General features: G+C 37.6%; 1 protein-coding gene across 1 annotated transcript in view; it reads left to right on the top strand.

The window, feature by feature from the left end:
* The window catches only part of RP1 (RP1 axonemal microtubule associated), a gene marked incomplete at both ends in the record, with an annotated part of 161,303 nt that overhangs the window by 75,325 nt on the left and 59,940 nt on the right, over nt 1-26,038 (top strand). Inside the window, 9 exons of the mRNA XM_084203553.1 lie at nt 1,193-1,394; nt 2,253-2,330; nt 4,441-4,496; nt 10,694-10,863; nt 17,046-17,265; nt 18,582-18,736; nt 20,615-20,832; nt 22,130-22,316; nt 23,693-23,903. Of these exons, the coding sequence (XP_084059679.1) occupies nt 1,193-1,394; nt 2,253-2,330; nt 4,441-4,496; nt 10,694-10,863; nt 17,046-17,265; nt 18,582-18,736; nt 20,615-20,832; nt 22,130-22,316; nt 23,693-23,903 (1,497 nt within the window). The remainder of the gene's footprint in view (nt 1-1,192; nt 1,395-2,252; nt 2,331-4,440; nt 4,497-10,693; nt 10,864-17,045; nt 17,266-18,581; nt 18,737-20,614; nt 20,833-22,129; nt 22,317-23,692; nt 23,904-26,038) is intronic.

Genomic DNA, 26,038 nt, shown 5'->3' with positions numbered 1-26,038 from the left:
AAGAAAGAATTTGGTAATGAGATGAATTTTGGGTACAGGCCCTCGAAGAAGTGTGCATCTCCCTGGAATGATGTAAATGAAGAGAAAGCATTTAAGAGCACCAAAGATGTAAATACTGCAAATATGCTTGCAGATTAATATCTAGGAAGAAGCTAAGTGAAGAGAGGGATTTTAGACAGTTCATGGCCTCACTGATAAGAGATTAGAAAAGCCCTTTTACCCTGCTCTGTTCTGAATTGGCCCCAAGCAACACCCATCTTGCTGTCTGTACTGCCTAAGGCTCTGAGCAGGCTTGTGTCCATTACAGAAATAGCCATAACAATGCAGCCTTGGAGTGGTGTGTAATCTTGTTTCCTGTAGTTCCATAGAGTTTGTTGCCTTCAGCAACACTGAAAGTTTCACACTGTAGTAACCCAAGGCACAACACAAAAGGCACTGTGCTGGAGCCCACCTTCCCTCCATTCCCCACAGCACTGTGCTGTGCTCTCTTCCCTGATATCTCCTTTAGCAGGCAGCACAGATTAGCAGGATGAGCATTACAAACCTGTAACCCAATTCAGATATCTCAAGATTTTTTTGACATTGGAGTTCAGATGTGTGGGTTTGAAGGACTGTCTAAAGAGGACCATGGATTGAATGTACGCCTTGGTAATTCAGAAGTCCTCAGCACAGACAGATCTCACATTTGAACTTTATCCAAGACTAGCCCACAAAAACCTAGCCTGAGGTGGCTGAGGGGTTGAGAGCTGGAAAAAGATGGTGGCCCAGAGAGACTCAACCTTTTGGGGGATGAGGAAGAGGAAGGAGGATTCCCTCAGAGGTGGGGTACCCCTTTTTCTCATCTCTTGCCTGAGTGACAGGGCAGGAGGGTCTTAATTCTTGATTTGGAGTCTGTCTCAAAAGCATCCTAGAACATATGTGTTCTTTGGGGCTCCCAGGCTGCAGGGCATGGATGTACTCCCACAGCTACTGTGAATGAGGAAAGTGAAGGACTTTTGTCCTAGAGAGCAAGGTTATCTCCATGGACTACCTGGGGATGCCCTCTCTGTGTGACAGAAACTGCTGCCTTCTAGGGACTCCCAGACTCAGATGCAGGCAGGAGGCAAAGCATAAGGATAAATAAGGTGGTTGTTTGCTTCTGACCAAAACATCCTGCATGCTGTTTTGCTGTAATGTGCTGATGGGTAATCAGGTGTGAATCAGGTGAAACCTCATAAGCAATATGACAAGTTTGAGTGGTGCAAGTACAGTGAGAACAGGATCTTTGAGAAGGGCATCACAGGAGAACCAGACCAGTCACTAGGATGGTCACTGGAAGGGATCTACAAGATCAGCGTGGATGTGCCAGTGGTTAGTGCAGTTAGAGAAAAGATTAACTCAGCAGCCCAGCAGAAGTGAGACTGCACAGCCCCGTGCCTGCTGGTCTCATAGCAGTAAGGCTGAGTGTGTGCTTCCCACTGACATGCACACAAACACATTCCTAAAACACAAATGTGTGCCCACAGCTGGCCATGCAAACCAACACAGGCAGGAACTCAGCGTGTACGCAAACAGCACGAGTGGCCTTTCCCTGTTACCCTCTCCAGTTGAGCAGAACAACAGTCCATCAGTGTCAAATACAAAAAAATAAGTGCAGGATGGATGCATAAGGCCTCCAGTAGCTGGCCTTAGGCAGTCAGTCTTTCTGGTTGATGGCTCTGGATTCTTGGATCCTCAGTTTTGCCAGTTACTGGCACCAAGACATAAAAACCCCCTCCAAGGCTGTAGCCCCACTCCATTTGCACATAAGAACATAAGTTTTAAAGATTTGTTAATTAATATTTTCATATATGCAAGAAGAAGTTCACTCACAGAGGACAAAAATTTCCAGCTTTCACACAAATCTTGATTATGGGCACAGATTTGTCCCAGCATCCTTGTGCCTGATTATTGGGACTAATCAAAAGACGTAGGTTGGGATGTGAATGGTGTTGACAGTTCAGAGACGTATGCATGTATTTGTCTCCAAGGAAAAACCCCACCCCTCTTAAAATTAAAACAGGCAAAGGCAGAAAAGAATTGCATCTCTTAGGAGACACAAAAAATAATAAAGCTTTCATTCTGTTAATATATCTTACTTATTTAGATGAGATCTGTATAAATATGATCTGTGTTTCTTATAGAAAAAGATAATCTGGGCTTTTTTTCTTAAAATTTATCTAAAAAATAGCATGATTTCACCTTATAAACTTTTGTCATTTCGACACAGGCAGTGGATGGTTCCTGGATAAGATTGTCATCAAACATAAAGAAGGAGAGGAAGCTCATGAGGTTGTATTTCCTTGTAATAGGTATGTCATTCATGGAGAAAAAGAATTTGTTACCTGCCAGCAACGTAATGAAAAAATTTTAGAGCGGATATGTGCACACAAACTAGATGCTTGAGCAATGCCCCAGAGTTTTTCAACACACAAGTGATGCAAAATTTTGCAGCTGAAGACAAGGAAAAAGTTCCTATAATGGCCTGGAAGGGAGTAATAGCCTAATGCTGAGAAGTCCCAAACCAAATGTTGCATAAGAGGAAAGGTGCATTGATTTTTTTTTTTTAATTAAATTATATAGAAACCATGTGAAATTAAATAAGCTTTCAATTCTCAATCTTTTAAGAAGTATTGTGCGTAAAGGTCTGAAATGACATAGTTGTCATCATGGAAATGGGGTGGGATGACTTGCACAGCTGCAGTGCTTCCGTGGATGACTATAAACCCTTCAGCAGGGAGAGGCAAGGAAGGAGAGGAGATGTGGCAGCCCTGTGTGTTAGGGAGTATTTTGATTTTCTAGAGCTTGATGATGGTGCTGATAGAGTTGGGCATGTATGGGTAAGAACCAGAGGGAAGGCCAGCAAGGCCGGTGTCGTGGCAGAAGGTCTGGGTCTGTTACAGACCAGCCAGCCTGGAGGAAGAGGCAGACAAAATTTAATGTGAGCAGCCAGAAGAAGTCTCACAATTGCCAGCTGTTTGTGAGGGACTACAAATGCAGTGCAGCAGAGGAGAAGGAGTTTAGGAGGTTCCTGGAGCCCATGGAAGAGAACCTCCTGACCCAGCTGGTGAGGTAGCCAAGTAGAGAAAATATCCCCTGGATGAAGGAGGAATTGAGCCACTGAATGCCTTCTTCCCCTCAGTGTTCAACAGTAATTCCAGTTCTCCTCGTAGCCAGCCCCCTGAGCTAGAAGAAAGGAGTGGGGAGCAGAACAAACCCCACAATCCAAGGGGAAAGAGTCCGTGGCTTGCTGCAGCACTCAGACATAGACAAGTCCACTGGGATGGAAGTGATCCACACAGGGGTACTGAGGGAGATGCATTGGGTCACAGCAGCCTCATGCAGTGCTATAGACTCGGGGATGAACGTCTGGAAAGTTGTCTGGTGGAAAAAGATCTGGAAGGGCTGGTCAGCAGCCAGCTGAACAGGAGCCAGTGTGTGCCCAGGTGGCCAGGATGGCCAGTGGCAGCCTGGCTTGGATCAGCAATAGTGCACACCAAGGCTGTGATTGCCCCCTGCTCTCAGCACTGGTGAGGCTGCATCTTGAGTCCTGTGCCCAGTTTTTGTCAAAAATTGCTTTCTACCTCTAGAAACTGCTAGTGATCTTTTGTTTCTTAGGATGGAATGAGGAGATAGGTCTCAAAAGTTAATCAAGCTATTTATTGCAAAAAAGTTGAAATACAATGGAGTTTAGACTTCATGCATAAGAGATTTATTCATAGAGTTTTGTTCCATAGAAGAAATGAAGTACATTGTGGATTTTGGGTTTAAACAAATACAACATCAACATGGAGTCAATAGAATAGAAGCTGATAGTGAGCACGTATTTATTTATTTTTCAATAAGTGAGGTTGTTGAAGGTTGGGAAATATTGTGTGAACAAGGGGGTTCAACTGAAAGGAGTACGAATGTATGTTTGCAGTGAAATGATATTGCAGAAAAGCTCCTTAAATTCATCGATATAAAAGAAAAGTAAAGTAAGAACAGAAGTTCAGTTTGTTGATGCAGATCTGCAAAAGTTTTAGAAACTTCCAGACCTGAAGGTTTTATATATAATTCTAAGTACAATAACTATAACTAACCACTGCAGGTTTTATAACTCCCTCACATGTACAGCTGGGTCTCTGAACCAATAAATAATTAGTATTTCACACAATGTACTCCATATAGTACTATTCACTTCATACAGCTACCATGAAAATTCTTCTTTGCCTGGAGCAAATTGAACCAAATTCTTCTTATATGAATAAGGCCAACTGTGCTGAAGGTATAAAAGAAAATTTGATCCTGGAAGCAGTTTCAAGGTGTAACTTGATAAAAGTGTATAAAAAATACTATTGGAGACAAAAGGCAATGGTCAGATGATATATGCTATACTAATAGTTTTTATTAATCTTATTATTTTTGTTTTTGCAATGAAAGATGGTTAGATGAATATCAAGACGATGGGAAAACAGAGAGGGAGCTAACTGCCAATAGTAAGTATTTTGTTAATGAAAATTTGTTATAGCACTACAGTATATACTTAATGCCTAGTTCTTACTAAAGAGCCCTTCCAGATAAGACCATAACTTAAGAAAAAAGTGATAATAAAGCTAGCTCACAATTATTTTTCCTGTCTATATTTTAGACCATGGCAGTTCAATGAAGGCATTTCTCAAAGGTAAGAGTTGTTTTCCAGCCACTGTTTTCTATACCATCGTTTTTGCTGTTTGAATTTAAATCAGTATTGCAAGAAATATGTGAGCAAATGACCTCATTTGTATGTGTGTTTTCTTGGGTATCAGCTGTGAGAGAACATGGCAAATTGGCTGGCAGTACTCTACAGGAAGGACTAGATCTGTATAAGCAGTTGAGAAAACACAGAAACCATTTCTGGTTTTCTTCCTACTTCTACTATTCTGTTCTGAAATCAACCAGGAATTCCTCTGAGAAGAGATTCAAGTGTTCTTTTATTTACCCCAATGTCACTGTCGTTTAATACTTGGGGACAGGTCCCCTAGTAAACATCAGCAAGTTGAAAAATATGTTGTGAAGCGTCAGTGGAAGCATTTTCAGGTCAAAATTCCAAAGAAGTCAGAAATAATGCAAGCTTAAACTCCAAATGCTCCAGTTCAGCTAAATGTAGTATATGCATTCAGTTGCTTAAATCTGCTTAATTAATAAAAAGACATTGATAAAATACTCCCCACCCAGCTTTCTGTTTCTATATCTACAAAGACATTCTCATCCTTGTAATGCACTACTTACCATCTCTGTGTTTCTTCCTAACCAGAAAAGAGAAACAGACTGACACACATATTTTTATGAACATTTAACTGTAAATGGCTATTCTGTGCAACTCTCTCTGTGAATTTCATGGGAACAACCAAACTAAAAAAAGTAGTGTTTCCATTTGTCTCTGAAAACAGTGACTTGCTTTCTGTAGGATGAGTCCCAGTCTCTCAATCTAGTTCCAGTTTCAGTGAAAATGGAATCATTTGCATTCAATTAAACAGTTTAGCCAACAGCTTTATTATTCCACAAAAGCATGACTTTGACAAAAGGAGAGTGATGAACTCCAGTAACTAAAGACTTTCTCACAGAGAAAGTTGATTTTCACAAGTAACTTGGAATTAGATTCTGCATTCTGCTAAGTGCACAGCTCTGAGCAACAACCATAATATCTGTTTCACCTTATGTTCAGAAAATAGACTATATTTTACTACCAGTTCAAAATTTTTTCCAGCACAACTTTATTCTTCATTATGTTACAGTAAGCAGGCACAGATGCACAGGCTGCTCAATGTCTGGGAGCGTCAGGAGTGATCAGGCTCAATATATTGATTAGGAGGGGCAAGGAGTGGCTTATTCTTATCCAGCTTTTGAAATGTCACACTGCCAAGATGTCCAGGAGGACCCAGAGTCCATTGAGATCAGAGCTTCTGAAAAAAAGAGGTTATAAAAGAGGAGAACATTTTTAGGAAGTTATCTGTCAGTTAGCTATATGACAGCTTAGCTTGAGGTGCTCTTCAGCCATTTTTTGTTTTACCCATGGGCTCACTCCAGTGAGGAACTGAGATGGGTTAGAGATTGGACTTGGATGCCTTATGTAAAAAAGATGGTGGTTGGGACTGATTTTTCACAGTTTAATTTGTGTTGTCATATCAGTGATCTCATAGACCTTCCATGATTGAGTTTTGTAGGAGGGAACCATCACAAGAGGTTTGGAAAGACATCCTGTAGTCAGTTCTGTGTCATTCTATCATGGTTCAGCGCCAATGTCAGAGATGGAAAGAGACCATTCCAGAGATGCAGAGTCCTGGGAGAAAAAATAATTCCCTTAGATTCTCCCAGCACCTGTAGCAGCGAAGATTCTACATGGTAGAATAGTGAAAAGCAGTCCCCTCCAGAGTGGGGGTGAACACTTTCCATGTAACAGATATTTACTGAATAAGAGGCAAGTGGAAGTTCTGATGTTAGGGAGCCAATGTTTTAGGCACTCATGTGCCATATTCTGTATGAGCTGCACTCTGCAAATGGGCTTCAGAGAAAGTCATAAAAATCTGATTGGTGTAATTCAGTGTTTGCTGATTTTCAGGGTAAGATCAATGTGCTTAGGTCAAGTTTAAAGCACTGAGTGCAGAACAAATTACTTTATAAGTCACTCTGAAGGTCAGAAATCTTATCCACTTTGGATGAGGCTAGTAACCTGTTCAACCACCTAGCCAAAGAGGAAACTTTGAAAGTCATCATTGCTAGGCAGGTTATTTGAGGGCTCTCTGTCCTTTTTCAGCCAGGCTGGCATTATGCCAGCTCTAATGAAGCATAAATCCCAGATCCCTGTGACTGCTGCTGCTGGCTATGGATTCTGCCAAAATGCAGTCTGCCCACATCAAGTTTTATCAGTAACCTTTGTACATTTATACAATACAGAGAGGCTCTGGCAAATCAGGCATAGGAATAGATTTATTTGTATGCCTCTGATTCCTCCTTGTATATTTGATGTAAGATAAATAGAGAAAGTGTATTTTCCTAGTGGAGAAATCAGATAGATGCTCTCAGCTCTCAAATGAAGTTGATTTGAGGGATTTTAAGTTATTTGAATGGGACTTTCTGTTACTCTCTCAAAGTTTCCTACATGGTAGGGGTATTCTACTACTTTTTCCTTCTGTTTTCTCAATTTATTTTCCTTTCCTGCCTCAAAATAGACGACCTATTGTAATAGCACATTGGAAAGAATTTTCTCTCAAAGCAAGGAGACAAGACAACACAGTATGTTCCAATGAAATCCTCACTGCAGTCAGCTAAAAGGAGCTGGCTTCCTCTAATGCAATGCCTGTAGGGTGTCCTGAGGTTTTGTGGGCTTTTGTGGGTGGAAAATAAAGTGTGGTTCAGGAGCAGAGTTTGGTTAATAGATATTTCTCAGCTGGCTCTTCTTCTGTTGTGCAAGGTTTTTGGTATTAAGGCACATAGAAAATTCATATCAAAAGAGAAAATATTCGGTAACTTCTGCCGTGACTAATTTTGTTTTGGAATTATTCCCTTCCTTGCAAATACTCGATAATGGGCTAAGAATAATCAAAGGATTCCCAAATTTAAAAGGGAATGGACCCTCTAATAAAAAGCAACAACAGCGTGTTTCCATTGCCAGATGGAGGCAGAAATCCCTAAGAAAAAGAATTAAGCAGACTGACTGCTCTGCCTCAAGGGAACACAAATTTCTACAACCTTCAGGAAATAAGCAACCAACTCCTATGTCTTGCAAAGTGTGAATGTCATTCTAGGTCTTAAGACCAAAGAACACCAGAATGAAAAACCCCTGAAATAGTGTATTGTAAAAACAGTTTTGGAAATCCTTAAAAAATACATAAATGGCTCATATTTTAAAAAACACACAAAATGAACCTTCCTTTTTTTCAGCTTTCTGAATTATATGATGAAATGTTGACTTCGGGTTTTGCCATGCTCAGATTTCTATCTACAAAAATCATTGTGGGTTTGATTTTCATGGTTTTACTGAAGGAGCTTTCAGTTTCCAGACTGGTAGTTAAAAGAATTTATGGGAGGAAATTGTTATACTGATCCCATTTAATTTCTGTAAGTCAAGAAATGATCCCTAATTCTAACATATCTCTAGATAAATATCTCTAATGTGAATCAGATTCTTGGTTATATCATTATAGCAAAGAGAGAATTCTGAGACTTTTTTTCCCACAGAATTCCAGTTTTTCCCCTGCTATTCATTTTAGTGCTTCCTGCATTGGTGTCTCAAAGTAAATGGCTCTAGCTTTACATGTAAGCTGTAGAAATACAATAACACATGAACACACTAATCACTCTGAAAGGAAGTTAACACAGGTCAGTGATATCAGGGGAAAAGTCTTTTTTAATGTGGCTACACAGATGAAACACAGAAAAATGACCTCTTGAAGCCCAGCTATCTCACTTCCACAGCTTCACTCCTGGAGAGGTATAGAAATCACTGAACACAGTAAATACTTGGCATCAGCCTTCTGTCTCATGTAGCCATCCTCACCAAGCAGACCTCTCAGTGAATAGAATATTAGACAAAGGATTTTTTTGATTCCTCTGTCATGAGCAGGTTAAATGAATTTGTTGAACTGAGAGAAAATGCAGTCAGTCTGTGTTAGTTGATTTAATAAACTGTAGAAGCATTTAAAGTAAGTGTGGGAGAATAAAGAATCACAGACACTAAGAGGCCTTAAATCTGCAACCATTGATTTATTCCCTGGAAAACTCCCAGCTGGTGTCTTGGCCTTCCTACTGAAATAATAATTAAAAATACAATCATGGATATTAATTAAAATAAATCACCTAGCTTGAAATACCTTCTCTGAACATGCTGCCTCTTTGAGGAGGGAGCAGCCAGTTATATATCTGAGATATCTTTTAACTTAGGGCTTGCTCTCTCCTGGAGCAGAGTGATATTACGAAGCAAAAAACCCCTCCACTTGGGAAATACAGAATTGCAAAATTATCTTAATTTCCTCTCTGCTGTGTTCCTGGGACAACCTTGAAAACGGAGCATGGTTGGACAGGATAAGAGACTCAGGGCTATGTTGGGAGTCTTTGTAAAAATTTGAAGCTCCTCATAAACCCTTGGAGTGCTCAGGAACAACAAAAGCTCAAACAATGCTTGATTTCACCAATGTGACACCCTGAAGAGCACCACATGCCAACCTGGCACAAGGAGATAAAACTCGAAGCTGGCACATATATCAAACAGCCAAAGTTCCTCATTAGGCAAAGTGTGGATCTTCCCCACACTACATCTGACTCATTGCTGGAAAGGACCTTAAAATAAGAGTTCAGATGGAGGGATCCTTTCAGCTAGTGTCTTACTCAGAAGACTGGCTGTGAGATGAGTATTTGCCTGCTGTTTTCTAGCTGAGCCCAGAAGAGTCAGGGAACAGTCAGATGTAAGGCAGAAACAGGTTCTATAACAAGAGAAAAAAAAAACATACCAAAAAAACAAAACCAAAGCAGGAATAGCTAAGAAAACAATAAGAAAAAAGAGGAAAATTATAAACCGAGGAAACCAGATCAGGTTTTCATCTGGTTTCCATCTTTAAGCAGGCAGAAGAAAACAAAAGGTAGGAAAAAGTACACAGTTCTGTAAGAAAAAGTCACATCTGATTTATTTCTAAATGAAATGATTCTAAAATTCAGCATATTGTATTGGGGGCTTACACAAAATCACAAAATAGTTCTCTTTATATCAGTCCCATTAGCAAATTATTGTATCATGACATTGTATTACAAATTATTGTCTTGGCCACAGTCTAAACAAAAGCTTTAAATTGGCTTCCACTGTTAAGTTCCTCTTTCCATGCACGATCAAGTGACTTTTCAACAAATAATTCCTTTGCATTCAGAGGATGATTTACCTTCAAGCACTTAAGTAGCTTCCTAAACTATACTATCCATGTAGGACACTGTATTTTTCCCACACTTGAAACAGCTTCCCAGTGGCATACTGGACTTTTAATACTGTTATGAGTGCAGGTGACTTACCAAAAAACAACCTCTAAAAGGCCCAAACCATGAGGTGAGAATAAATCTCTTCAAAAATAAAGAATTAATCTCTTCAAAATTTGCTGAATTTTGTATTCGACCCTAATAAGTTGAATACAGATCTGATCTGATTTGTCAGATCTGATCTGACAAATGAGCAGACTGAACATGACAAAATAAGTTAGAAAAATCTGAAAAATAGTTGAGGTTTCATTGTTTAGCTAGTTATGTATTAGCCAGCAGGTCGTACAAATGTATCACATACAAGTCTTTCAAAATGTTAATATTATTTTCATGTTACATAAGAACATTCTGTGAACTGAAATGTATTAAAATTATAACTGAAATTAAAGTAACTATTTTGATACAAAGAATGCAAAAAACACCCCTAAGCAAAGTGTCTTTTTTCTGCTTGCTAGGTATTAATTTCTGTTTTCATACCCACTTCAACAACTGCCTTATGTTTATCACATCTCAGCTATACTTATCTTCAAGAGATTTAAAAAAAATTAATTATTAATTATTTATTATAGTAAATGGGATGTAAACTCATGGTAATCTATAACTCTTCTTTTCAAAGGCATCCATTGCTCTCTACCATTGATCCTAAAAATGTTTAATTTGTAGATTGATGCTAAAAATGTTTTTCCTCTTTTAGCACAACAGTGGAGAGTGCAGGTTAAAACAGATGGAGATTCCCCAGAGCCACAGGAGTGTAAAAGGACCCTTGTGATTTATGGCTCAAAGGGCAAAAGTGATGAGCTTCTGCTTTGTCCACAAACCCCAGGATATGTGTGCTTTTTCCCCAGAGCCACTGATGAATTCATTGTAAGTCAGAAATATACAGCACTACAAAGAACTTATCATGACATTGCCTGCTAGGATATATATATATGGATATGGATATAGATATATGTATATATGTGTGTGGGTGTGGGTGTACATAACTAGCATTATAAATTTATATACACACATAGTTGATTTGTCTGCTAAAAATGATGTAATCATTTACAAAGATGGAATGACATAAGTATGGGTCTTGGGTCACCTCCTCCTGCTAGTCCTGTTCTACTACAGCCAGCCCCATGGACTCTTCTGTGTGATTTATTGCATTCACCAGTTCATCTTGCATTTTTTCTGAATCCCTAAAGATTCCTGAGTTGAAGTTCACACAAAAGGCAATATACAATTATTTGTGAATGCAGAAGATGAAGGATTGGGCAGCACTCCCAGGGGACATAAGTGGGCTTTTCTTTCCTTCATTTCCATCTTTGTAAAGTAGTATCCACTCTCCACAGGATTGTTCTGTCTCTCAGGTCAGCAGGCAGAGGATTTTTCTGGATAATCACAAATCACTGGAGAATGCATTCATGCATATCAAAGTGTGGTGAACTCTGAAGCAATAGCTTATAGATGGCCAGTATTAAAATCAACCCTAACACTGTCCTGACCGCCCATACACCTGACACACATGCTGATGATTTGAGAGGATTCATCTGAGGCATCTTTTAAATCTTCAATTCTGTCCTGGCTTTCTAGGCTAGGTCATTGAAAATTCTGTTGATTGTCATGAAGTGCTGCTTCTAGCCAGCAAGATGGGAGAAATAGCTTGCAATTTGAGGCAGTTTTATACAGCTCGGAAAGACTTTTCAATGGCTACAATAAACATTCTGAAAACAATGGCAAAACTACATTTAGAAAATTATGTCAAAGCCTCATTGTAATGACCTGATCCAGGCTGAATTTTTAGTTTAAATAACAAGCTAAAGCAATTTAGGAACTTTATGGGGAGTAAATGAAAAGATAAATGGTATTTCTTAAGGACAAGGAAGCAGCTGCTTATCAGAAAACACACAGGAAGCACACTGAGCAACAAAACAGGCTTCTTATCCTATTCCATGAGCATAAACTGAAGAGGTCAGTGGAGGCAGAATTTATCTGTGGAGCAGGAGCACCAGCTGACTGAATTTTGGCAAGCACCATTGCATAAAGCAGTGATGCTGTTACGTCCAGAGTGTTGGTAATTTCCCAAGTGACACATATTCCTTGTTAAGGCTGCCTAATTTCAGTGATTGGGTATCACACCAGGAGAAATTTGTATTTCTGTGTGTCAGTTGTGGTTGTCTCTCATAGTCTACTATCCTTGGTACACAGTACATTATGGGTTGTAGCCTTCCACCCCAGCAGCTTTCTGAATGCTTGTTCATACTTTGGATAGACTTTGGGTTAGTGCCTGTATTTTCCCCACAGCTATTTGTGTCCTTGTTTTTATTGCTTTGTATGAAGAAGTTAGTACTATTTGAGCACTGTTTACTGTGCATGACAGTTTATCTCTTTGCTGCATTGCTTACAGTGCAGCTTACAGAATAGCAGCTCTGGTATAAAGGGGCATTTGGGGATTCACAGGTATCTCCATAAACACCCTCATACCTCTTTAGGTGCTTGAGCCAATAAACCCAGTTTCATTTGCTTTCCCTTTCTTTGTTCTTACTAAGACTATGCAGAAGAATGCAGAAACCTTGCTTATGTTTTCTTGCTGTAGCAGCAGGCTGGAGGCATGAACATGATATCACAATGAGGACAAGCTGTGAATTCAGCTTTCCAAAAAGCACGAATAAATGAACTTTTAACCTCCCCCCAAGATCCTGGTCCTAGACAAACATCCTTAATAATATAGTGCAGTAAAAAGAACGACAGGTTATGTGCTAAAAGCAGCTCACATAGTTTTGAAACAGTAAGCTTAACTTTGATCTCGGAGATACATTTATTGCACATCGAGGACAGGAAGGCATGTAAATTCCTGATTTTCCAGGTGTTCTCACACAAGTATATGCACAGATGTGTATCATATTCAGAATTATTATTCCATCCAAAATATGCCAAATCAACTCCTATGAAAGAACAGGTGGAGTTTAATTGCACATAGCAAGCATAAAGAATAAATTAAAAGAGAGAAAATAGAAGCGCGCTCTTAGGTACAGTTGGGTTCTAGTAGTCTCAGAAATGTGTAGTATGGTAGTTGAGCTGCTTAAAAATAATGAATTTAATTAGAACACCTAAGTTTTAAAAAAGAAATTGAAAAATAGGTGAATGCATCAATGCTATGAAATCTGACAGGAGCGCTGAAGGCAGCATGGCAAGAAACTGGCGAAGAGCTGGAATTTTTTTTCCTTGGTAGTCCGGTGATGATTGGAATCCATCATTGATTTCACATGGAATGAATAGATTTGTAAAGTATATAGATCATTCTCACAGTCATCTTTGTTTCTTGGTTGCTAGCAGAGTGAGTTTGCCAGAGTGTGCCTTTGGAAGGTCCTGCTGTATTGTGCACATTCTGTTCTCCAGAGAATCTTAAAATGCATGGGACAGAGTGTGAGATTAGGATGCTCAAAGCTGTTGTCCAAAGCACTAGCACAGGTAGTACAAAATGAGCAATAATGCTCTTCAAGTAGGACTGTCTGTAAATAACGTAATAAATTCTGAATGTATTTTGTGTTAAGGATTAAAAAGGTGACAGAAAGTTTCAAATCACATAATACCATCCAATTCACAGTATGAGATGATGCTCCAAACAACAAGCAAAAGGATTTCTGGAGTTTATGACAGATGGCTGTCCAATTGAATTTTAGTAGGTTTGACAAAACCCTGTTAACTACAATAATTTATAGGGAGTGGGTGGGTGTGATTTGTTTGCTTTTTTTTTTTTTGTTTTAACAGAGAAAAGAATGAAAAGAAATTACATTTAAATACGCACCCAAACAGTAACATTTACAAGGCTTTTATTACCCTAGGCATGATGTCATTGAGAAGCGCTGTGTGAGTTTAAGAGGAAAAGATTTTAAATGCATTGAAATTCTATAATCAGTTACCTGTCTCTGAGACCTTAAGAAGCCCAGTGGCTCCTCCTAATTTTAAGAGCCTCACTGTTAAAAATTCCATCATGTAATGGAAAACCTATTGTGTTGTTTAGTATGTGACAAATCATGCCAACTGAGCTAAGGTTTCCAGTTCTGAATATTTCAAAAAGCTATTCAGAAGAAATAAATGTGAGAAAATTAATTAGACAATTATAATGAATGAGGTAAGGTATCCTCTTGCAAATATTCAAAAAAATTAAAACCAGGACATTCACTGGATATATGCTTTGTGATGGATTATATGTCTGCCTCTGCTTCAAAGTTCATGTTGCATCCATTAATAGACATCGGTGGAGGGAACAAGCAATTTTGGTACCCAAGTTAGAATACCATATTCTGAAGGAAAACTGCTTGTACTAAACTGGTCAGAAAAGGATTGCAAGAATGATGTCATGGCAGTGCTGGGTACAATGATGGAGCTGAACAAAAAGGCTAATGCTGGTCATAGCTGTAAGTGAAAACAAAAATCCATGAAAAAAGGGGAACTATCTAATAGACTAATTTGAAAATAGCTGGTGTTTATTTCCATGGATCATAAACAGTCTGATTATTAGTACTTGCTGGTTCAATGGCAGTCAGGGAATTAATTGAGATTGTGATTTTCTAGAAACAGAATGGACAATTGTGGCTTCTAAATACTCTGTCCTGTATTCTGGAATTATTTTCCTATAAATCTCCTCTGTGCATTTCCTACAAGGATTATACCACATGTATTTATGACAACTTCAAATCCTAGCGAATTGCAAATTAGGGTAGAAGAAGACAAAGTAAAATGTGAATTACAGCTTGCCCTGTCACATAAAAATAATCAAGTTCTGTACTTTTGCAACTCCCAAACAGAGAGCTTTTTGGGATAAATTGTTCACAACATTTAGAGTAGCTGCATGATACAGCCATGGGATCCCTGCACGAGGAAAAAAATCTGCAGGCAATAATTTTAAAAGTCAGTAGTCTGGTTCTGAAAGAGAAGAAGCAATGACTTTGTTGTCTGAAAAACTGTAGTTTAGATGGGTGAAGAACCTGTGCACTCTCCTCTCAATGAACCCAAATAACTCCTGTTAAGTTTAATCAGGTGGAATGCATATTTTGCAAGGAATTAATCCACTTAGTCCACCACAGCTAATGATACATAGCTAATTATATCCTTTGCAACATACGCAGCATGAATGAAAAATCTTGATGCAAAACTCTGCCGCTCATTTTCCTTTTCCCAGTGCAGGAGTGGGGACCAAGTCAGGGACACCTTTGATCTCTGTCAGCACAATGGCACAGAGACAGGCAGGGCAGGCTAGGCTCAGAGAGAGGACAGACCTGGTGCCCTCTTTTCTGGTGTACAACCACTGCTGCGTGGCCTTTTTGAGTGCTGTGGAGTTACAGCTCAGGAGCTGAGAGGTTCCCAGGGCTGCTATATAGGCAATGGAAGGAGTTCTTCCCTGCTCCTTAAACAATGCCCTGAGTCATGAAATTGTGGAGGAGTGGCATGGCAACCACTTATAATGCTTACCTCAAGAAATTCAGACCAGAAGGGATCTTTTAATCCATCAAGTGCAATTCCTTCCTACCAAAGGCCTCTTTTCATAAGTTCTGCATCATAAACCGGTCATAAAATTCCTGTAAAACGGTTTGGGCAGGTAGCTTTATTTTCAATTAATTATTCCTCTTCATACTCTGATATTTTACTATTTCTTATGTGCATGACAGTTACTAAAAATGATGTCCAACTCTCCCAAAATGACAAAAGCACATTTTTTAGTACCTCTCTAATTAGAATAAGGTAGCTGATGCTTCCGACATGCTTGTGCTCCCTGTGCAAATGCACATGAACTAGCTTTAAGAGAGCGAGGTCAGCAGTGAGGCTGTCACGTTCAGAGCTCTGCTGAGAAGCAAAATAAATTGATCTGTTAGGTCTGTGCTCTGTCTTAGGAGCCAATCTGCTGGTGGTGCTGTCAGAGCCAGGGCATGATTGTGTAAGGCTAATTTCAGTTTATTATTGTGATGCTATAGGGTGTACAAAGGATTTATTCCCTGGAAAGTCACCAAATCTTATGTTGTGACTCATGGAAAAAAAAAGCAGCAGTATGGGAGAAGAACAAAGCCACTGGCAACATTTTTTTTGTATTAAGTATTTTGATATACTTAATAAAAAAAATTGTTTCCTTTAAAAATTACTAGTTCTCAGTTTCATTCAAAATAACTTCCCATCCTGTCTTTCTTATAACTGCCCAGTGCATGGCTGCCACATTACTTCCTCTTGTTCAAAAGACTTATCATGCAGGGGTTAATGTCATGCAAATCATTATCCACAATCAGCAACCAGTTACTGAATTTCCACATGTAGTATGGGAACAGGGCTGTGTTGTCCTACACAGTTATTTCTGTAACATAAATGATTTATTTTTATTCAGAAATATCCCTTTCCTTTTATGAAGAATTGGTTGTAAAGTTGTTTTATGTTCTAGGCAAAGCCATTTAGCAAATGAGAATTTAGTAAAACTTCTTCACCAGTAGGGTTGCCAAGCACTGGGACAGGCTGACCAGGGCAGTGGTTGAGTAACCATCCTGGAGGTATTTACAAACATGCTGATGTGGCTCTCAGGGACATGGGTCACTGGTGGACTTGGAAGTGCTGTGTTAATGGTTGGACTTGATGATCTTAAAAATTCTGTGATTCCAGGCTCACAGTAATCATCTTTAAATTAACGCCTCACTTGGCTGCTGATATTAGAATTTGTAATTGTAAGTTAATGCTCTCTTTGTCCAGCAGGGTCACAACGTTCTGTGTTACCTTTTGTCTAAATAGCCTAAATGCAAAGATCTTACTAATTTTAACTGTGACTCACTCCAAAGTTATCATTTTTACAGTATGTATGCTTACAGAGTATCATGCTTACAATACTAATAAAGAAGATCCTTTCACTCATAATTATACCATGAAATAAAAAGGATTGATTCTATCATACACTTCTCCCAGCCTCAAACTCAACTTTTCCTTTGTTTACTGTTAAATTTAGAAATTCTACACTGGGATTGGGGAAAATCTTTCTAAGTGAACCAGCCTTGACAGTACCCTCTTCCTCATGCCATTTGGTGCAGGTTGAGACTGGAGAACTGGGAGATGTATACAAGATCCGAGTCAGCTGTGATGATGTGCCAGGCTTTAAGGGCTGGCATCTGAAGTCTTTTCACTTACGAGAGCTGCATATGAAACAAGAACTGAACTTTGAGTGCAACTGCTGGCTCACTCTTAATAAGGGGGATAAGGAGCTGGTGAAAGAATTCCCCACAGTCACTGAGGACCAGAAAACTTTACCAGGTAAAGGCACCGAGAAGATATAAACACTGCAAATTAACTGCTTGAAAATAAATCAGTGTCACAGATATAACCACAGATATAATATAGTGCTTTTTCTGGATTTGATACCTTCAGTGGCTCTGTTGCACCTGTCCTCACATATGCACTGCGAGAATGCTGAAAATTATATTTTAATTTTCCAGTTAAGTTGCATATTGGATTTTACAGCTGCTAAGTCTTCTGCATGATTTTAAATGAGAAAAAAATGAACAATACAATTGGACTTTTTAGGGAAACGAAGATGTTCAATGCCATGGAAATGACTTGTTCTAGAGTTGCTACAGAATCATTTAGCTTACAAAAGCTTTACTTGCCGATCTACGTATCAGAAATCTTGTTGCATAAAAGGTTGGGGTTTTTTTCCTAAGGACTACTTTTTTCTCCATGCTGAGAGTTCTCAGAGATGCCCTTGGAATGTGAAGACTTACAAAATTCCTGCATTTGTTCAGAAAAGTTAGCAGTTACACATGAGATAAAAGTAATTAGAGACATGACTGCTTTGCTAAACTAAAGTTCCAGAAGTTCGGATCCCTGAATACTCAAACCTATTCATGACCTTAAAAGAAAGTATAGTGTTACATTAGTTAAATGTTAACTCTGCAGAACTGTACATTAAAAATGACTTCAGAAAAATTTTGGTTGTTCTTTTTGTATGAGCCTGAATATATATGCAATTAAATGATCTTCCTCAGAGGAAAATCTGATCTGACTGTAGAAATTCATTCATACAGGATCATTATAAAGGCAAAGAATTTATAGTTTCCTTCTTAAAGTTAATAAGTGCATTTTGTAGATTTTTATACTTGTATGTCATGTCATGCATCCAGATGTTGTGTTGCATCTGTTTCTTATTTAAATTTGCATAACCTTATTCTTATTCTTTGACCTATGTTAATTATTATCTATTTCAAAGACAATTCAGTTTTTAATTACTTTTTAATTTAGTTCCTGAGCTAACTCAAATGAATTCTTGCTTTCCAGATCTTGCACAATGAAACAGACTTGGGCAGAATTAGCCTAGATTCTTAAGTCTGAGTTGTCCAAGTCCAATTTCCTTCAAATTTCTAAGAAAGTGAATGGAAAATCTTCATTGATCTTAGTATGAAGGTTCATAAAGAGTAACTTGATTATTTCATTCACTGGGTAGCGGATTTTCGTAGCTGCAGAAATAAAAAAATAAGCAAGTCTTACTAAATATTCTGTGTTGCAGTTTTATTTCAAGTGCAGCTTGTACTTAATCAGCTTTAATTAAACTTTTTCTTTTCTTTTTTGTGCAGTCTATAAGTATGTTGTTTCTGTACATATTGGTGACCGCTGGGGAGCAGGGACTTCTGCAAATGTTTATATCACTCTCTATGGCAAAAGAGGGGACACAGGTGTGAGGAAACTTCATACATCTCTAATGAAAGGAAGAAAATTTCAAAGAAATAAGGTAATGGCACCATACTGCCGTCTTGCATGTGCAGGGGTTAACACTGCATTAAATATAGCTTAATGCCTGCTCAGAATACATCTGGCTAGATAGGCAAGAATTTGGAAACATTCACAGAATTTATCTTCCAGATATTCACAATAGACCAATGCCAGTGTTATTTATTTCCTGTACAAGAACATACCCACGTGGCAGTAAAGGCTTCGCATGAGCAACACAAAGATTAGTGGGGAGAACTTCTGTGATCATGCTTCTGACTTCTTCTCTTCCAAATTTAAGACAGAACAGGGAGTAAAAAATTTAAAAATCAGTGAAAAATTAATTACAGAAATTTCCACAAGACTTTTGCAGTCTATGATGTTTCTGAAACCACAATCCCACTTTGAAACACCAACTCAATATCAGCAAGTTTAGACAAGAAACAAAAATTCTACTTAGAAAAAGAATGCAAATAAACAGTGCTTCTAGATAAATAAAATTCTTCTGTGTGAATTAGATTTTCATTCACTGAACAAGGACGTTTGAAAAAACTCATGCAAAAATGTCCATTGTCAAGGAGAGGCTTAGATTTCTGTGAAATAATTTTATTAGATAATTACCACAGCACTTGTTAGGGTTAAAGTGGAATCAGTAATGAACTGAGAGAACTTCTAAATTTCATTTCTGTGTATTTCTCAGAACCATGCCTATATACAGAAAACAGCACTATATTGCAATTATTTTAATTTATGTTCATACATGGATTTATTTCCTAAAATATCTTAATTAATGAAGTTAACGATTTCTGCTCGCAATCTGCTGCTGGGTTCTGACTATTATTAGAAAAAAAAGATCTTTTTGTTATATGAAAGTACTTTCAATATTAGTAGCAGAAAATATGCTTCTCCAATATTTTATATAAAAAGTAATAGGGACAACACATGGGACTTTGGCAACTACTGTATTCTTTTAGGGATGAGCTTGCTAATATCTTGGTCTTTTAATTGTTCTGACCTCCAGTTTTGTTAGCTCCTACTACTGAATTATTTTATTTCAATTGTGGTAATTATATTCCTAGACATTGCTGTTCAAACTCCAATTGTTCAAAACTTTCTAACCTTTAGCAGTTGCCCTGGCATCCATCTGGCCCCTAGCTGGGCATTACAAAACATCTGACTTTCTTACAAAAATTGAGTGGGGCATACAATTTCTTCCTTTGCATTTCTCATTTTTGTTTATCTTGTTTTTCTGATCCTTTTTCTCATCTACTGCCACTTGTGTTTACTTCCCTCGTGTCATTCTTTGCCTTCTCCATTCTGCTTCCCTACCCATTTCTCATCTTTTACTCTTCACTTTCATTTTAACTTCCTCCCTTACTCTTTTTATTTTGCTCCATCCACAATTATTTTCATTTTGTAAGGAAAGCAAAAAGTCAGGTTTTCTGACTACTGAAGAAGAATTATAAAGCAAACTTGGAGTAAAAACACTCTAGATTTTTAACTTTTGTTTAGAACTATTAATATGTATCTAGACTTGTATGATAAACTTTAGAAACTAGATATCTGAAGGATTGAAATTTCATTAAAACCAAAATCTTATCATAACTGACTGTCAGAAAGTTGAGGTACATAGATTTTAATGTAATATGAAAAGATTGATGCAGTGATACATATTGACCAAACATCAAATGAAATTAAAATGCATCATTAATGATGAATATAGGATGAAATGTTAATTCTAACCAGCGTGTGCTTTCTTAGATCCAGCAGGAGATGCTCTGTTAAACTTTACAAAGAATCAGACTTTAAAAATTCTGAAATCTCAGATGAATTCAGGCCTATATTTTCCCTGAAGTTCAGGTCAAAATACTGCTTTATCAAGTATTTCCCTGTTTTTCAGGTGGATTCATTTTTGGTGGAAGCTGTTTCTCTGAGTCGCTTGCAAAAAGTGGTCATAGGTCATGATGGAGAAGGCTACGGGGCAGGGATGTACCTCAAGATGGTAACAGTCAAGGAATCACAAGATTCAGACAAAGAATGGGTCTTTCCACTGTGGAACTGGCTTGATACTCATCTGGGTTTATGTGAGACTGTTTGTGAGATTGCAACAGTTGGTAAGTTCTGCAAAACTGACCTGCCCATTTTAATATGCATATTTGACTGCAGCTCATTTAGGTGTCTACAGTATTCTTCGTTTACTGAAAATGTGAATTTTCAGTTTGATCTTAGTGTTGTAGCAGAGCCACATCTGGTAAGGTCAAAGTTAGTACAATTCTGTCTTCTCAATGTGTTGCATATGGAACACCTGCCTTCCAAATTAAACACGGCACATTTTCAATGAGATAAACAGCCAAGCTTAGGATGTGCACCTCGTGGGGATAAATAGCTTAAATTTTATGCACTATTTTTCAGCCTAGAATCTCATTTGAAATATAAAGAAAAATTACTTCAGTGAAATGAGCCTAGTCTTTACCTGTGAGAGTGTTCCACAGCACAAAGCAGCAGTTCTGGTATGCTTGTTTCTGCTCATTTCACACCTACTACTATGCCATGATCTGCAGAAATCTAAACCTGGATGTACTTGGCAAAAGAACACTTACAGCAGAACCTTTAGTCATTCAGAAGTAGTAAAAGACTTCTTCCTTCAATCCAGTGAAAAGAATTCAATGCAAAGGAAATGAACTACAGCACTTTGTCCAGAGGGAATAAGACACGACATGTCCTTGATTCAGTTGTGTGGTTTTTCGGAGTTGTAGAAAGTACGTTTTCCTGGGCTGTTCCTCTTCATGAAATCATTTTCCACCTAGACTGGTTAAAACAAAACTAAAATGAAGAATAACATCAACTAATGAAGAAATAGAGAAGGAGAGAGTGATATTGATCTTCTGAGCATCTGGCAAATAACTCTGTGTGTTTATTATAGGTTACCTGTCAGTCTCACACTATTAAAACACCTATTATTTTGCTAGGTAATATCTGGTGACAAGCAAAGTTCATTAGAATTTTTCATTTTGCATTCGGTGCCTACATGCTACATATGGCAACGTGCTCTTAAATTATAAAATTGCTTTAGTAACACCAATTGCTTTTTAAAGAACAATTACTTAGACCTCTAAAAAGTGACTGAACATTCTCTTACAAATTACTTCCCAACATGACAAGGAAAATACATTGGCATAAAAAAATGCCATTGAAACTAAATTTTAAATCCAGAAAGAACATTAAGCTGCTAAATTCTTCACAAAAAATATAATAAAGATATTGATGTGTTCTTCTTAGTGAGCAGTTGCTATAGATACAACATAACCTGCAAAAAGAGCTTTGTTTGTGTACTGTAAAGGCTGTGGTCCTGCTAGATTATGCCATTCTCTCATGCTGTCATCTTTCCTTTCTCTTTGATAATTTTTAAAGGTAGAAGGTCGACTCTTAGTCCTAAACTGCCCGAAATCAACATGAAGTCATCAGGTTTCTGGATAATGGATATCACTGGATCTGACTTGAGTGCTGAAGAGGATCCAATATGCCTTTCTTTCATCTTCTACGGCAACCTGAGTCACAAAAAGTTGCCACTTCAAGTCACAGGAAAAGCAATTCAGATCAAAGTACCTCAACCTTTCTCTGTTGCAGGAAAAGCCTATGAACCATGTAGCCAATAATCCACTTAATTCTGAGATAAATTGTTTCTTTAAACTAAACTAGCAAATTGATTTTTAAGTCCTCTGTGTAGTTTGGCACAGATCATCATTTTTGTTTGTAGGTAGCAACACATGAACAATGGTTTTTGAATGAGCAAATTCTCCCAGTGTCTCATACTGAGAATGTTTAAGTGACTGAATTGGTCCCTTGGTGCACATCACAGTGTATAGCACGTGGCAGGTACTGATTTACAGGCTTTGTTGATCTCAGAAAAATCAGCAATTTGTAAGCATACAATATGCCATGGGATACTGTAGAGCTTTTGGGGCTGATGATAGAGAAGGAAGAATCATAAATGAGATTAAATGCACAGAAGGTTAATTTTTCTCTTTTCTCTCTCATGTAATTTATTCATCCCTGCCATCAGTTTCCCTGAACTGCTTTTCTAGTATGATTTCTCTTTTTCCCCCTGTTATTTATTGTCTCTTCATTTTTCCTCTCGATGAATTGAATTTTATGATTGAGCTAAAGAAATAATTTGTTGTATTTTGATGCTCCTCTTTTCTTTAGTGAAAGAGGAACTACGTAGACTAGACTAACCACAAACATGATCCAAAATAAGGAGTACTCAGAGGGTTTTTCCAAGCTATTTCCAAGAATCTCTGGTAAATACAAAAAAAAGTAACATGAAGGTGGAGGTGCTCTGTCAGAGGAAAGGCTGAAGTCAGGTCACATGGACTTCTACTTTCTGGGCATACCTAAAATGAAAGAGCAGGGGAAAGAATCCAAGAATATCAAACAGGAAAACACAACTTCTCTTTTCTCCCTTTTTTTTCCTCAAGCATGAATGCAAGATTTTAATGCACAACTTCTATGATCTAGAGTGAGGATGAAGGATGTCTTGGATGTTTCCTCAAAACTGGATTAGCTTTCTTTCAAATTTATGTTCGATTGCATAATTTTATTGTTGTAAGAAATATTCCCAATAGTGTCCACAGTTTTAAAAATTGGCTTAATCTTCTGTGCCTGAAAATAATCTACTGAATCTGTGTAATATATATGAACATTGTGCCTTGTTCTAGGTACAAATTTCTGCAGTGACTGCCATTGCTTGTTCCTTAATATCAAACCTCAAGCATTCCATCTCCTCATTCCTGTTTTTAAATCAATTTTGCATTGATTAGAAATTAGTAAATTTGATTAGAAAATGGTACTAGTTATAAATCTGCCCCAATTTTTTAACTACTGAAGGTTTGTTCAACTGCTGCATACAGCTGCCTGCTATGTTTTTTCTGCCACAATTGAAATGAGATTCAGTCATCTTCTCTTTCTCCTCACACAGGATGAACTGGCAGGTATCGGCTCAATATACAAAGTTCAGGTAACTGGCCCACACAGTGAGCTGAAACAGCCATGGCACTTAGATTTACTGCATATGAAGCACACAGACACAAAAGAAGAGATGTATTTAGCTTTTGACTGCTGGTTCAACCCTAAGGAAGACAAATGTGTGGAGCTGCCAGCTCTCTATGCAGATCAGGATCCTTTGCCTGGTGAGCTATGTCCTTTTTTGTTACTGGGGTCAGGATCTGTCTCTGGAATACCAGTATATCTACCAGTATATCTCTTTTGGGCCAAAAACACTGTGTGAAGACTTCCATAAGAATTTAATATTAAGGAATGTGTTGGTTTTGCACATGCATTTACCACAAAAGAGAAATCATTGGTATGAGGATTATGAGAGATGCTCTAACTGATGATACCGACCATGGTATTTGGCTTCTTTCACATCAGATGATGTTCCAGTTTTAACTCTTGATTATTTATTATCTCTTCAAATTAATGCTATGTCAGCTGAAGATGAGTACAAAATATCATCTACTGTGTGATCCCATTTGTCTCTTCCAATTCACAAAGAAATAAATGTGATCTAGAAACAAGGTAAAGAAGGAAAGGATTGCAGACCCCCTGCACAAAGAAGGTAAAATTTTTAAAATGCCACACAGCCAGCTAAGAGATATTCAAGAATTTCAATTAAACTAGTGTTTTATTGATGTCAATCAGAAATTCATAGCACAGCAAGTGATATTCTACAAAAATACACATTAAGTTGCATCTCTCTGCTGTAGTACATGTGTATGATATGATGCCAGAGAGATAATTAAGTGATTTCTGCCAACCACCCCCAACCACTTCCCCTGGAACAACCCATTGTATACTGATAACTTGATCACTAGTACTTAAGGACAAGCTTCCCATTTATTCAGCTCGTTAGAACAAAGAGGATTGATGGAGGGAGTAAAGATCATATATTGAGGCTTTTGGTGACAGTTAAGAGGTTTATTGCTAGAGGCAATAGTACAAAGAGTGTTCTGCTTAAATGGAAATGAATAGAAAAAGATGGAAGCAGCCTAGAAAAAGAAAAAAAATAGACCACATGGACTTTTGCAGACCATTCTCTAAGGAGAATTTCCTAAATATTTCATCTAACTTAAAGTTGAAACTTGAAAGAAACAGCTAAGACTCTTTAAATTTTTGGTTTTGTGTGGATTTGCATGATTAAAAAAAATTATCACCTTGTATTCATGTACTGAAAAATCTTACCATTTTAGACTTTTGATCCATCAGATTCAAAAAACATTGGGTGTTGGATGTAATATATATTGGATTTACAATCATGAATGTAGTAATTCCAGATGTTATTAAAAGGCCCAATTTCCCTAATTTATTTAAGAAAAAATGAGAAGCACTGAAAATATGAACAATTTTCTGAATTCAAATTTACTAAATTTTTTACTGCAGATAAAAATTACAAAAAATTTTTAAATATGCAGTTCTAGAATACACCTCTCAAAGTCTTTATCGTGCTAAGAGCCAAATGAAGATTCTGAAAATATTATTCTGATATGTAAAGTAATTAAATATTGAGGTGTATTAGAAATTTAAGGTGTTTTTCTTGGAAAATTTCTGGGAAAAGACATGTATATGCTGTCTCTCAAAAAATAATCTTGAGATGGGAGTATCTACCAACCTACAAAGTTTCTCAGAAACCATTTTGTGGAGTCCAGGGATTTACAACCGCAAGTGTTAATATCAGTTTTATTTTTTGTGGTCCAAATAATACTTCAGTCTAAAATTTCTTCTTTGTTATATTTTGTTTTCATTCATAGACACACACACAAGAAATTAATACAAAATAATAATAAAAAATAATATGTATTTAGTCTCCCATATTTAATTCATTTTTTTTTTTCCTTTTTAAATGAACATGAGGTGATTGCTTTCAGTTTTGCAATATGTTGGCTTACATCTGAAAGAGCATTTTTATACTTAGGATTGGGAAGAGAAAAAGAAGGAAAAGCTTGAACAGAATACCTTGTCTGAGTAGATTTTTTAGTTGGGGTAAGCTGTTCATATAGAACACAATCAGAATGCTCTCAAACTCAGCCTAAAATCTTTTACCCCATTTCCCAGCATCCCCCTTCAGTTATGACTCCTTTCATAGGGGCTACTTTGTATACTTTTATTTCCCTTAAATAGTGGAAAATTAATGGTAAATATTTGTTATGAATACATTGAGCTTTAAATTATGCATCAATAGATTCAGCAGTTTCAGCTCAAAGTACCAACTCAGCAGAAACACTACATACATTTCTAAGCTAAGCTCATGGGTCTGTATATTAATGAT

This window comes from Fringilla coelebs, assembly GCF_963513975.1.
Source record: "Fringilla coelebs genome assembly, chromosome: 1".
Classification (NCBI taxonomy): Eukaryota; Metazoa; Chordata; class Aves; order Passeriformes; family Fringillidae; genus Fringilla; species Fringilla coelebs.
Note: the sequence above shows the minus strand (reverse complement) of the source record. Positions and strands in the feature narration are given on the sequence as shown.